The sequence below is a fragment of the Pterocles gutturalis genome, unplaced genomic scaffold (genome assembly GCF_000699245.1).
Source record: "Pterocles gutturalis isolate BGI_N339 unplaced genomic scaffold, ASM69924v1 scaffold14432, whole genome shotgun sequence".
NCBI classification, from domain to species: domain Eukaryota; kingdom Metazoa; phylum Chordata; class Aves; order Pterocliformes; family Pteroclidae; genus Pterocles; species Pterocles gutturalis.
This window is the reverse complement of record NW_010108133.1, coordinates 1-15102: the sequence shown is the minus strand read 5'-3', so window position 1 is coordinate 15102 and position 15102 is coordinate 1. Positions and strand designations below refer to the sequence as shown.

At 37.8% G+C, this 15102-nt stretch overlaps 1 protein-coding gene across 1 annotated transcript; it reads left to right on the top strand.

Annotated features, from left to right (window-relative positions):
- Positions 1-1453: 1453 nt before the first annotated feature.
- On the top strand, positions 1454-13262 carry DMC1 (DNA meiotic recombinase 1). The gene is made up of 13 exons (XM_010072521.1): positions 1454-1510; positions 2850-2894; positions 5665-5811; positions 6115-6197; positions 6802-6854; positions 7754-7795; positions 8994-9066; positions 9711-9802; positions 10637-10710; positions 10804-10918; positions 11770-11830; positions 12374-12490; positions 13193-13262. The coding sequence occupies exons 1-13, from the start codon at positions 1454-1456 to the stop codon at positions 13260-13262; spliced, it is 1029 nt and encodes a 342-aa protein (XP_010070823.1).
- Positions 13263-15102: the final 1840 nt, after the last annotated feature.

Sequence of the window (15102 nt, the reverse complement as noted above, 5' to 3'; positions counted from 1 at the left end):
ACCCAGGCCATTCTATGATTCTATGATGTGAAGACATGATTTCTCATTCCATAATTGTCAGGGTTCTGAAGCAGAAATGAAATAATATCCTGACACTATCAGAAACAACTGATTTGGTAGGAATATTTCCATTAAATACTAACAGAAGTGACTCCATCATATTTTCACCCCAAAAGCAAATAATTCTAAAACAATAATATTTTCTTTCTCACTTCTCCCAGCCTCTGGATACACAAGATTATTGCAAGCAATTTGGGCAGAGCTTAAGTATACATTTAGAAGCTGAAAAAAGCTATTTGCAGATATTCAGTTGTCCCATGCTCTGTTAGGCATAGCCCATCTTGTAGTTTCATAATAAACCTGTCTTACCATGGATTTTATTAACAAGGGTGAGCAAGCAAACATATATACACATCGGGATGAGGCAGTTTATAAAACTTTTGATCAGCAATAACTAGAACAGTGAAGGAAAGCTCACTGTTAAGACAGAAACAACCTATCCATTTACAAAACCATAAAAAATATACAGTAGGTTATAAGTATTTCTAAGGAACTACTTTGTATTATTTTTTCTTGCATTCATAAAATCTAAGGAGGTCATATTTTGCTTTTTATTTAACCATGCCATCAGTAAGTGCCTATTCTGGTTCTAGGCCTTGCTTACATGAGGTCATGTATAGAGGGCAGTGAAGCTGTAGTGGAGTACAGACATGGCAAGTTAACCATAAAAAAAACATGGTATAAGCTTTATAGAGCTTAACAAGTAATGTCTGTAAGAAGTATATGTTTTTGCATAATAAAAGCATCAGATTTTTATTGCCCTTCTTTTCTTCTCTTCATCCAAGCATACTTCTTACAGGTGCTACTTGCACATCTTCAGCATTTATTAGGTATTCTGAACTCCAGCAAGAACTTGAAAACAAATGCAGCTTATAGTCTACCCTCAAGATACATGACTAAGGAGTTGTGGGCTTTCTGTCACAAGGATGGGAAAGCTGAGATGTTGCGTAGCCTTTCCATTTCCCATTCTGTATGCAACTATGCTGACTTTGTTATAAAAATACAGACTGCCTTTAGCTTTCTTCCCAGAATGAATTCCACTAATGATTAATCATTTAAAATGTTCCCGCCTCCAAACCCAGCTCCGACCCAAGATTCTCACAAGCGCATGAGATCTCTTTTCCTAATACCTGTTAAACTCTTTCTAGCCAAACTGGTTCATCTGAGACAAATGCAGTAGATTTTCTCCTTTTGGTCTGGTAGGTCAGATAACAAAGAGTTGGAAGCAGAATCTGAGTTTAAATCCATATATGATGACATACTGAGAAGGTTCTGTAGTTCAAGGACTTTTTAAAGTCCTTTTACAGTAATTTACTCATTTATTGCCACCCCAATACTAACTTTGTTTGCATTTCCCAGAAGTGATCAATACTTTATTGCCTGCTCTTTCACGATGAAGGCCATGGAGGATCAAGTAGTCCAAGAAGAACCAGGATACCAGGATGATGAGGTAAATTTATGGTTGATTGAAAAATATGTGCAGCAAATGTTGTTTGGAGGTATTTTGATAGTGGTATGAAATCCACAGAGAGATAGGAGGTCCCCAAAGACAATCAGGGAGTTCAATGAATTTAAAATTTTGTTCCAGTCTAATACCAAGAAAATCTCATTCTCCTAGTCCATGTATAGGCTTGCTCTTCAAGTCCTCTTCATTAACCTTTCAAAAGCTATGCACAGTTTTTAATGGGATTCTCATTATTTATTTATATTTTACACTTCTATATTAAATGCAAGGAGACTATCGGTTAATTTTATGCTTCCAAGGAATGGACATCAGCCTGAAAAGACTGAGGAACTGTGGCAGAAAAAATCAAGATGATGATCATAACACAAGTTTATTAGCACAGCAGAGGATTGCTTGCCTGTCGTTGTAGTTTTACCCTGTCTGGCAGCAAAACTCAACACTGCTTGCTCGCCCTCCCCCATCTCCCCTCCCGAGAATGGGGGAGAAAATTAAAGGGGTGAAGGGAAAACAGACTTGTAGGTTGAGATAAGAACAACTTAATAACTAAACTACAATAATATTGGGAATAATAAGAATGATGATAATAGTAATATATACAAATACACAGATGAGTGATACACAGAGATACTGCTCACCACCCAATGACCAAAGCTCAGCCTGTTCGTGGCTAACAATCCTGGAGCAGGGAGAGTCCTGAAACTGCAATCCTGGAACGGAGATAAGAAACTGAGTGTCCAAGAGATCGAGACAACCCTTAGAGAGGGGCGATACAGGGGGACACAACCCGAGGCAAGAGAGAGCACTTCCAGACAGAGCCTCATCTATATACTGGGCATGACATCCATGATATAGAATAGGCTATTGGGCAGTTTGGGTCTCCATCCTAAACCTAAGGTCAAGCCCTTGGCTAGTAATTGGAGCTGCGCTCCCTCCCAGCTTCTCCTGCACCTGCAGACACTGGCACAGCAGAGAAGCTGCAAAGTCCTTGACTGTCCTGGCAGCAACTAGAAACATCAGTATGTTATCAGCTGTCTCCTCGGCACAAGTCCAAAACACAGCCTCACACTAGCTACTGTGAAGAAAGCTAACTCTGTCTCAGCTGAAATCAGGAAACCTGTGAAGACACACTTTATGAAGGTGATAGGAAATGTGTTGGCCTTCTTGGCTTACTATGGCTTTGCTTATTTGGGTAGTCCCCCAAGTTATGTATTATTAGGGAAAGTAATTTAAATGTTTAAAAATTTGAAACAGACGCATAGTGAGATAGATGTAATTACAAGAAAAAGCAAAATCTGTTTTTATTTTTTTCTGCTATTTTTTTTAGGAATCCTTTTTTCAGGATATTGACCTGCTACAGAAGCATGGAATTGTAAGTATTAGCAGTGACTTTACTGCACAGAATTGACCATGTAAAGCTATTGTAAGGTTATTTCCAAAAATGTATACACATTGATACAAATAACTGAAATTCCTCCTTGCAGGAAATTCTAAATCAGTCATGTGAAGCCCAATTTTGCCTTTGGCGCTAAGACAGGTTTTCAGAAAATCTCATTCCCATCAGATTCCTAAATAAAGTGTCAAGATATTCGAAGTATTTAGCACCCAGCACTCTTGAAAAACCAACTACTTGCTAATTTATTTGAAAACTGTGTGATAGATTGCTTCCTGTTCCTGCCAATCTTTGTAATTACTCCTGCATTTTTGGTGCCTGTGAAATTACACTGTGACAATTGTTGCTACACTATTTTCAGCATGCTGGTGAAGGGGGTAGAATAGGAGTGAGGAAAATATTAGTAGCTGGAGAAATCAGTGGTTAGTTTTCTTCATCAAATATGAATTGCTATAATCGTTATCATCATTATCATATAAACATTACCTGTTTATTTTAATTACTATTACTCTATGTTTATCCAGGAGACTGGCTCATGGGTCAGAACCCTAACACATTCAGTGTTACAGAAGCAGAATAAAAAGTTGGGCTTGCCCAAAGTAATGTAAGATTTAACTCTTAATATAAATGACTACAGATAGATACAGATGAGGAGGGCACAGAGACAATGAGACAGCATTAGTCAGCACTTTAGTTACTGGGCTCAGCAGGTCAGCAGTGTAATTGTTGTCAACTTTTTTTATTGGCAATTCATTGACAGTTCTAAAGAGAGTTCTGAAGATGCGTCATAAGGTTGGGAGCTCTAAATGTGGAGAAACACAGGAAAAATACACAAATTCCTGTGTTAAAAATTTAACAAGTTGACCAAAGAGGTTGACCTCATGAGCTGGAGGGGAGCTGTCCTAGCCTGTCACTATTAAATGAGGTATGGGATGCAGAGAATGATATTAAGGTATGAAAGATCTTAAAGAATAATGACTTAAGCTATTCTTCTGCTTAATAAGGGTTTCCTGCTCCTTTTCTTTTTTATCTTTTCTTCCTTCCAAGTGATTATTCCCACACCCCAAGGAAAGTTTCTGTTCTCAGCTGTGCCAGTTAAAATCTTTGTGTGAACATATGATGACCCATATCTGCTAAATTAATTTGCTTAAAGAAATGTTTTTTGTGGGTTTGGAATTTTTTTCCTAGTAGTAGAGAGAGAAATATTTACTAGATTTGACAGTGTGGCCACAAGGAGAGTCAGATTAGCACAATCAAGGCTGTGGTTTAATGTTCAAAAGTGTTCAGTAGGAATTAAGGTGCTGTGACCCCACAGCCTTTGCTGAGGGTTCCTGCCCCTAGAGCATGCTATTCCTTCTTCTGGTACATCTTGCTTTTGTAGCCACCCTATGAACTGGGTTTGTGAATCAATTAGTCCATAAATTACCACAATAAAAAAATGTGGTTTAGGTTTGGGTTTGGTTTTTTTTTTTTTTTTTTGTAAATTCTCAGTCTGCTCCCTTTTCCACCTCAGAGGCATACAACTGGGACAGCTGGTGTAAGGGGGCAGGCATGTCAGTATGTCAAGCCAGGAGTACTGCTGAACACTTCATAGTATTATTGAACTCTAGTCTGAAGTGGCAGATATCCTAGGACTGTGGTTGGTGAAAGATGTATCTGTGCTGGAGAGAGCAAGAACTTCTACAACTAAGTCTGCCACACAGAGACTCGTAATGTAGAACAGCCTTGAGTTTGATGTGATCAGAAAGACAGAGCCACTGAAGAAATGCAGAAGCACGGTAATGCATTTCAAGTTTTGGTCTAGAAAAATTATCTTTGCAGCAGTAGTCTGTTGTCTTAATAGAAGAACACAATAAAACAGCTCAATTCTTTTTATATTATTTATATTTTTTTGACAAAAAGCATATCACAGGATGAGAAATAAGCTTCCAAATGAACATGACTAATTTCTCGCATAACCCCCCTCCCTTCTTATGTCCTATGCACCCACATGCTTTAGATGAATAGATGATACATCCAGTTAATTGGGGTTTTTTCAAGGAAAAAACTTGGCTGGAAATGGTAAATTGAAGTATTATTCCAAAACTTTCACATGGTATTTTTTCTTGTGAGTAATCTGTTGCTTGCCTTTAGGCTTACAGTGATGTCAGGATCATAAAATAAGGCAAGAGGAGGCAAAATGGGCCTCAGGAGTAGGGCCCCGACTAAAGTCATGCTGTACCAAATTTACGAAAAACTAGTAAGTTCATTCCAGCCCAAAGTGTTGGTTGGATCTGGAGGATATGTGTGTTTTAAACTGGACACATTGTGAACTTGCAGAAATAGCACAGCAGTTACAGTCAGCTCCCAATTATCCACTATCAGATTATCTGGTTTACAGATTGTGCTAAGGGACCAAGGACAGATTGAGTGTTATAGGGTTTACTAGGCTGGGCTCCGCACTATCTGAAATAATCCGTACTGTTCCCTGGATCTAGAGAGACTGGCACTGAACAGGGACATGTGAGTAAAACTGGACCCAAGACACCTTTCTCTCAAAAACACCAGGATGTTTCTGCACCACAATCCTTCACATCAATGTTGCTCAAAATCTGCAGTTGTTGGTGTCATAACAAAAAGTACTGTAAATCTATTTATTTCTTGGTGAAAATACACATCCATATGAATGTATAATAAAATGTGTTTCAAAGATTTACTTCGCCTTCTAGTTGCTGTCACAAGTACTCATAGAAGGGAACTTTCTTCACAGAACGTAGCAGATATTAAAAAACTGAAGTCAGTTGGGATCTGCACAATCAAAGGAATCCAGATGACCACAAGACGGGCACTGTGCAATGTAAAAGGGCTTTCAGAGGCCAAAGTGGACAAGATTAAAGAAGCTGCAAACAAGCTTATTGTAAGCAAATCACTTTCCTGGTAGTTTAAATTTATGCTGGCCTCTCCAAAATGCAGTGCAACATTTCTCTTAATTAATTTTTTCACCACATCATCAAGACAATTTTGAAAATTATTCTGCTCGTTACTCTAAAGGAGTAATACTTTATAGTCTACAACAACCAGACAAATGCTGTGATGCTTTTCATACCCAACCTATGTAAATGAGGCTAGGGTGGAGAAAAGATATTTAGGTGGGATATCACACTTTACCTTCAGGTTAAAGCTAAAATACACCTCTTGTGTTCTCTTTGGTTTTCCTTAGGAACCAGGCTTCCTGACCGCCTTTGAGTACAGTGAAAAACGGAAGATGGTATTTCATATAAGTACTGGTAGCCAGGAATTTGAGTAAGCTTATCTCTACTTCAATCCTTCCTTAGTACAAATTGTTCCAATAATAATATTTATTGTCTTTAATGAGACACAAAAATATAAAGTAAAAAATATTCACCTAGGACACATAGGTTACCTTGCATTTGGAGCTAATGCAGCTCATAGATGCCAGTAAGCAACAAAACCAACTCCTTTTTGTAGGGGAAACTGGATGTTGCACAGTCGTTGTAAATAAACAGTTTGCATCCAGGAGTCCTGAATGTATCATCATTTTTTCACCTAAGCAAAACAGCCTGCAGGTCTCAGGTCAAAATTACAAGTCTTCAAGACCTCCCTTGAGATATTTTTATGGAATGTTATCTTTACCAAGGTGTTTTCTCTCTTCTTTCTTTGCAGTAATAATTTCTATAGATCTTTCTCTTGCACACACAGAAAGGAAGGTTGTGACAGAGTTAATTCTGTAGGAATCAGTGATCATTTAGTGCCCCACACTTAATGTGTCAAGTTAGAGGCTTTAGGGCAGAAATAACTTCTTGTAAAGTATAAAAAAAAATATCTTTTTTACTTTCCTCTTGTGATTTTGTGGGTGTAACTATATCAGAATCTTCTCTTTCTCCAGTAAACTTCTGGGTGGTGGGATTGAAAGCATGGCAATCACTGAGGCCTTTGGAGGTGAGCAAACCACATTGAATGAGTTCTGAACACAGAACTACAACTCAGTTTAGATCTTAAATTAAGCTGGATTACTTCTATCAAACTTACCATATTGTCATCATAAAGATGAGTACGTGCATGAGTGTAAGAAGAAAGAATCCACTTCTCTTAGTGTTTTCCCATTTTTGCTTGCAGACTAAGTTTGAACTCAGTAATCACTAGACTTGGGGCATGCCGATTCAGTACAACACAGTATTATTAATACTATTACAAATTTGTCAAATAGGAAAGATTTCCCTGATGCAATCTGTGTTCCTTTTCAGTGACAAAACTGCCACAAAAGATATTTTATTTACGCACACTTAGGATGCATTGCATTTCATATAAAATTTTGAAATTATAATTAAGCTGCCATTATAGTAAATTTGATCAGTTAGTAGTTAACGCTTCAACCACAGTAAGAGTTCATAAAATACAGTACTCTTCCCTTTAGAAAAGACAAAATGGAGACTGACATGATTTGATATAATGAGATTAATAAACTCATAAGCTTCTCCTTGATCATTTTACTGAAAATGAAACTGGGCCAGGTCAGTCGAATCAAACATTTCTTCCCCTCCCCCCCTCAAGTTAACACTTTTCCATAGGTGCCATGTGGTTTTAACTTCTACACAGAAAAGAATAAATTACCTTAGCAGTCAAGCATGATCAAATTAAAGCATTTCAGATTTTACTTTTCAAGTAACACATTTTCACTGCACAGAATATGATTTATAAATTGGGGTTAAATTATTTTAAAAGGTAGAGATAGAGGTGAATTTTTTAAGTTAGAGTGTTTCTAACTGCAGTAACTCCTGAATCTGGCAAACACAGAAAAAAGAAACCCTGACTTTTTTTTTTTCTTCTTTATTTAACAGAGTTCCGGACAGGCAAAACCCAGCTATCTCACACCCTTTGTGGTAGGGGTACTACCTTAAAACAGCTGTTTCTTCTCAGTGAATCCATTCTTTACAACTGTATCAGTATTCAATACATAGAGAGAAGTCAGAATTTTTTATCTCTAGGAATACAGTGAAACTGACCTTGGTGACTCTTGCCTCCATTAATTGTGTTTGAGCAGAGAACTCATAGAAATTATTACTTTTTAATACTGCTCACATTAACATAAGTTTTGCCATAAGGAGAGAGAAGATCATAGACTGTCCTAGAAAAAACAGTGAAACACACCACCTGGAAAAGCAGAGCACTAATATGGGTGGACAGGGGCTTTGCTCAGAAAAGGGCAAAGGCAAGATTCTTTCTCAGCAATTCTTTTAATTTCCTGGTTTCAAGAGGTTTTGCAGAATATAACACTCTGGAAGGGCACTGAAAGGATACTACTGGCTGACAGGAACTGAATAAACAAAGACTTTGGCAGTCACCACATTTGGGCAGTGCCAAATCCAGCAGGACTGATTTCACAGTGATATCTCTCAATGTGGAAATAGCAGTAAATAATAACTAATGCTGCTGGAATATAGTTACCAGACACTGGATAGGCAAACATTCCCTTAAGTGAAGCCTATATTATAAAGGGAATTTTGGCACCTTCTAGGAAAATAAGGCTTCTTCTGTTTAGTACAGTCTCATGTTCAGCAGAGTCATACCCGTTTGCATGAATGATTACAACTGAATGGAGTATTTTAGCTTATTCACTGCCAAGAGACTGAACCCACAATCAGTAACTATTGGCATATCAGGAAATACTGATATATAAAGAATTTTTATCATATGAGTTACAGCTGAGAGAAAAACCCTACTAAATCAATACCATTAATTTGGGCAGAGGATTTAGAGGATGCTTTGTGTATAAGAACTTATTAATAATATCCTCACCTATTTCCAATATAAATGATACAGATTTAGTGATGGTACTGAGTAAAACACAATTTTGCCACCATTAATTACATCTTGTCTGATCTCCAATGGAGAAAAGTGGCTTGAGTTTCTTCTCAAGCTGGCAGTAAGACTTGAGATACTCATGATTTCCACATTGATTAAAACTGGTGGTTCTTTGTGATATGGATAAGCAAGCATGCTTTATTAAAAAAAATAATAGAGGGAGTAGGAAAATATTTTTCCAGCTTTTTCATTTTGAACTTCTATCATTCACTGTAGTGACAGCTCAGCTTCCAGGACCAAATGGCTACACAGGTGGAAAGATTATCTTCATTGACACTGAAAACACTTTGTATCTTTTGAACCGTTGAAAGCTACAGGTAGGATGAACTGGAAAGACAGTTCATTTTGTTATAAGTAAGCAGGAGGCTCCAGATAGCTTCGTACATGTAAAACATTATGACTGACACAGAAAGCCTGGAGAGCACAGAGTGCAGTGGCCCACAAGGCAGTGACTTTTTTTCTCTGTCATTTGATGTAATCCAACCTGGAAAAATTAGTTAGGATACAGATTTTAACTTTTTTTAATTTTTTTTTTTTTTTTAATTCTGATATGCATTCTTGGCATATCTTCTTCTGCAGGTGATAGAAGCTTTTCTATTTACTTCAGGAGAAATTCATCTAAGTACTAAACACTATTTTTAACACTTCGTATCTGTTGTAGACTGTGTATAAATAGGCTTTGCTCACAGATAAATTCTTAGAGCACAGATATTCATATAACCTCACCCTCACCTCAAACCCTAAAAACAATGATCATCACGAGCCCTCAACTATCTTTAGGGTATGTGGGACAGTGCAAAGAGAAAAAGTCTTCTCTAGGATCAAAATAAATAATCTTCTTTGTTTTTCCATAGTTCTGTTTTGCAATTGAGTTTTATTATTTTCAGAGCGTGGCTTGTACAAGGAGAAATCCTTAACTTTGACTAATGTCAGCCGACCAGACCGTCTTCGTGACATTGCTGATCGTTTCAGTGTTGACCACGATGCAGTACTTGACAACGTGCTGTACGCACGTGCATATACTAGTAAGACCATTATTGCAACTGGCATGGTATCTATGTTTTTTCTCTAAGGCTCCTATTTTAATAGTTCTCAGTTTATTAACTGAGATTGCCCATTGAGGGTCATAAAGAATGTTTCGTTGCTAAGAAAAGAAGTTACAAGCTTGCTTCCATTTTCTGTTTCTGGTGTTGTACACTGAGCAGACTTGCTCAGCAGAAGTATTCCAGCCCAGCTGCACTACATAAACCTTTGCAGTCTGCCGCAACATTAAGTGAACTCTGCCATGTATATGAGGAATGTCAGCATAGCATCTTAGTAAGAGAAGCACCAAGTAACGTAACCATGATTGCCTGAATGTAAGCTGTAGTCTATAAATGCTGTTGAGAAATTCTCTATGATATGAAACTTTAAGGGACAGCTGCAACACACTCTGTCACAAGACATTACATTAAAACTTCAAGGAAGTTTTATGTGGGACTTTGAGAGTACAATTTTAAAATTAATAATATGATTAATACAATTCCTGTGTGTCATTTAATTCAATATTAAATTAAAATGTTTTTATTGCTTTTCAGTTCTTAACACAACAAAAAAAGTTGTCTTCATACATCATTTTCTTGTGAAGAATTTTACAATGAAGTTTTGTTAGCTAGGCAAGTGGACACTGGAACCTGCAGAAGCACAGGCACTGTGGGTTACTATAAAGGTAGCTTGTTATTGGGCACTGGATTTAAAACTGCTGACAGTGAAAATAGAAACAGTGCAGGCATTTAAAGTGGAATTTTAAACTTCAGGCTTTTGTTGCTTCATTGTTCCTTCTGGTCCTAATTTCATTTGGCAACTGTACTTCCCACCAGGTGAACATCAGATGGAATTGCTTGACTATGTAGCAGCCAAGTTCCATGAGGAGGCTGGTATCTTCAAGCTATTGGTACAGACTAATTTTTTGTATGCTTACTGCTTTCAGAATATTTTTCCTATTTTCTTTCACTATATTTACTTATCTAGCATAATTACAATGCAGATCATTGACTCCATAATGGCACTTTTCCGTGTGGATTTCAGTGGTCGTGGAGAGTTGGCTGAACGACAGCAGAAACTCGCTCAGATGCTGTCAAGGCTCCAAAAAATATCAGAAGGTAAGGGAAACATTGCAAAATTTGGAAAACATGGACTGGAGTTACTGAAACAGTAGTTGTTGGTAGCACAACCACCTAGTAGTCCCAGTGTATTATCAATCAGGCACTGACCCAGGAATCTTTCCTCACTTTACAGCTCTGTCAGTTACCAAAAAGATCAAACTGATAATATATTATTTCAGGATGACAGATTAAGGAGTCTTTAGAACTATTCAACATTTAGTGTTTTCCTACAAATACTTAAGTCCTAAATGAGAGAATAGGTTGTAGAACTGGACAAATGTTCAATAAGAGAAATTGTCAGCCCCGAATTTTGACAGTCTAAATATGAGAGAAACATGAAGAACAGAAAAAAAGGATGGAAGGCACAGAGAAATAAAAAAGCTGTGCCCGTTGCCATGTTCCCAGTACTCTGCAAATGCTCTGAGGGAAGATGACATGATGAATAGGCTTCCTCCTCTTTGGAATGTCTCAGAAATGTTGATGAGGAATGAGTAAATGTTTTTGGATGCAGTTTAAAAAAAAAAAAAAAAAGAAGAAAAGAGTACAGACAAAGGAAGGGAGGAGGCTGAGGGCAGGGAGCCAACAGAGAAGGTGGGAACTGAGAAAGACTTGTTCAGTGGAACTCTGAGAAGTGCTCATTTTTGGCATAAGTAGTACAGCTGATGTCATGCAAGAGCAAGTTTAGGCTGGCTCCTGATTTACTCCTGCCATCAGACATAAAGAACATTTGCTTCTCCTTCACCTGAATTTTGAAGTACTTCAGCAGCAGCCTTGCTTTCAGCATAGTTGAGATAATATTTTGGCACTCTGGATATAGTCCACCTTCTTTGCATTGTTTTCTATTGCAGAATATAATGTAGCCGTGTTTGTGACCAACCAAATGACTGCCGATCCTGGAGCAACCATGACGTAAGATACTTTTTCTCTTTTTTTAAAAAAATATATTCTCTTTTGTATTACATATTTAACAGAGATGAGAAATGAGATTGTATGGAGCACGAGGCACCAAAATGAAGGTTCAGATTGGTCACTGGTCCTCCTGGTATGATGAATCATTCATGGATGACACCTGCAGGTTTCTCTCAGTTTTCATAATGAGTTGTTTTATGTTAATCTGTTGCCTGCTGTGACGGCTTCTTTCACTGTGACTTGAGCAAAGAGAACAAATTATAAAAAGCATTGAAAAAGCACTACATTTTGTTTTGGAGCAGCTTATATATGAAGTTTAAGGTGTGTATTTCTTGAGCCTCTTGAATACAATGAGAGGAAAATTATGCCAGCACTGACCATTTGAACATCCTGTCTTGAGGCAAGTATATTAAAGTCCTTTTTTGATATATTTACCTATTTATTATTCATTACTGAGTTCAATTTGCCTTGTCTGGTAGTTAATCACAGTCTTAGCCCATGGAATTTCCACAGTGAATCATCACAATTTTCTTGCTAATTTAGCTTTCAGGCAGACCCAAAAAAGCCCATTGGGGGCCACATCCTTGCTCATGCTTCGACTACCAGGATTAGCTTGAGGAAAGGGAGAGGGGAGCTGCGTATTGCAAAGATATATGACAGGTAAATCACTTTTCCTTCCCAGGAAGGAAGCTGTATTATGAGCAACCGTAAGGTGACAAAGTTCACGGTAGTGAAACTTAATAGCCTGACAGCCAATTCACGGTTTCAAACTAATCACATTTCTGCATGGTAAGTTGAGAGAAACTCTGAAAGGACAAACTAATTAACAGACTTAAAGCTGTCTTCCTTATAAAATACATTAAATTACATAATATTTCATAATAAATCCTACTAGATTCTCATCTGTTAAAGACAACCATCAAACAGTTTGGTAAGACTGGTGGTCCCTTCGCAGGAAGATTCCAGAGCTGTTAAATTACTAAGTTTTGTTGACACAATTAGTATCAGTTTACCTGGTATACTGTGGGAGATGCAAGTCATTAAAAATCATAGTAGGGGAACTGCACAGAGAGACTACTGTTTCTCATCAGGAACAAAGAAACTGAAATGAGAATTTGCAGACAGAATCTTTCCCTTTCCTGTATCTTCTCCATTCCCCTCCCTTGCATTTGTCATCTCCCAAGAGGTGGACTTCACATTTTCTGACCTTGATAATATCAATCATGTTCTACAGTTTGCATACAGGTATAAAGATGGTGAAGTATTGCCAGTTGCTTACACTTACAACATTGTCGGGACTGTTTCACAACTGCATTTAACATGGGGAAACCCACATATTCCTTGTTTCTTTTTTATCCCCAGCCCTGAGATGCCTGAAAATGAAGCCACATTTGCAATAACTGCTGGAGGGATTGGGGATGCCAAAGAATAGGCAAAAAACTGATGTAAATGTACACCTGAAAACCACCTGGGCAGTTGAGATGAAGATTTGTGCAAGGTTGCTGACTGCCTGGCTGCATTTTTATCTTTTGGGAACCATTTAAGATATTTTTGGAGAACAGTGGCATGAACTCTGTACAGTTCAGTTTTACTGATCTTAATATAATTTCCTTCATTTAGAGTCTTCATTTTTCTATTGAACTTTCAGCAAAGATTTAAGAAATAAGCTTGTGAATTGTTCAAAGAATCCTTTTCCTATATTTTGTGAAAATCAAAGCTGTCCTTTCACATTAGATTAATATACTCTTTTTTAGTTTCTCTGAAAGAGGGTGCCCATGTGGAAGAATTTAATAGTGCAAAATGGAACAGAATTGGAATAAATTCAGTTATAAAATTGACATAAATAGATGGAAAAGGCAGTGGCATGAGGAACAGCCCAAGAACTTGATGAACTCTCATGTACCATGAAGAACAAGTTACTTTAAAAATACGTTTTTAGGCATTTTCATCTTGACTAGATAATTTTTGTGCTTTTACTTATAATTTTCTACTTTTTGGAGAGAATGTTTTAAAACTGTTCTTATTAAAGTTAAAAAGAGATATTATGAATTAGAAGGCACTCTGCTTATGTTTGGGTGCTTTGAATCAAACCCTGCTCTCAATAACCTCACTGATCTTTCATGAGATAAATAAACCAGATTTGACCCAACATTTTAAAACCTTTTGTCTAGTTCTCTAAAGAAACATACTTTATACAATTGCCTTGTCAGTCTCCTAATATAATAATATTAAAGATTAATATTAAATAGTATTAAATATTATTACTAAAAAGCTGAAGAAAACAAAACCAGTGGCTAGATAGGAGAGGGAGGCTCACACTGGGACTTACACCAAGGGAAAGGCACTTATGACTCATCTTGCTGAGGGAGCGTGCCCACAGGCCAAAGCCTGACACTGTAGCTACCATTTACCTTGTGACAAAGCTAGAGTCTGCCTTCCTGGAGTGGTTTCCACACATCTTTGACATTTTTCCTGAGGTAAACCACTATTTTTCACAGCGACGAGAAGTCTAGAGAGACAAAGGCATGGAGGTTGGCTGATCTGAGGGAGCCAGGAATGGGTCAGCCCTTATTAATTAAATCTAGTTCTTTCCATGTGCCAGTCTTTCCCACACCAACCATTCCTATCGAATAGCCAAGTACCATGTGTCAGAGAGAGCTTAAAGTGTTACTTGACTCCCTCCCACCCACTTAAAAAGGACCAAGTTTCTTCCAATGTTTTATTTTAAGCACCAAGACTCCTTTTTGCTTTCTCATGTATGCCATACATACACAGAGCAAGTGAAACTGAAATAGTAAACAGTTTGTGTCTCCTTCCAGGCTGCTTGTTTGTTTCAACAGTATGAAAGTCAAGGGGACTCATTTTCTCTTCTGCCAGTGTAACTCAGCTTTTATAATCTGATAGACCAGAAGGCACTGCTCATAGCACAGCTGTGGTTTGGGCCAAGGCTTGGCTTTGCTGGTGTACACACATCACCCATCAGACAAGGCTTCTTGTGCCAGGACAGACTGTCCGGCTACTTGTCAGCAGGCGCTGTAAGCATAACCACAGCACAAAATAACTTGTGGCCTATTCCACATAATTGCCTCACAGGTTATTTTATGTCTTAGCCAGGAGCCAGCCTCTGGTTGATTTGGGGAGTCCATCGCTAGCAGGCCATACATATGGTGTCTGTGTCACGCCCTTCGACTACTCCAAAACATTTCTTCCATGGCTTGCAATAATGCCGCACTGGGCAAAGGAGCAGCTTTGTTATTAGTCTACTTTCTGGA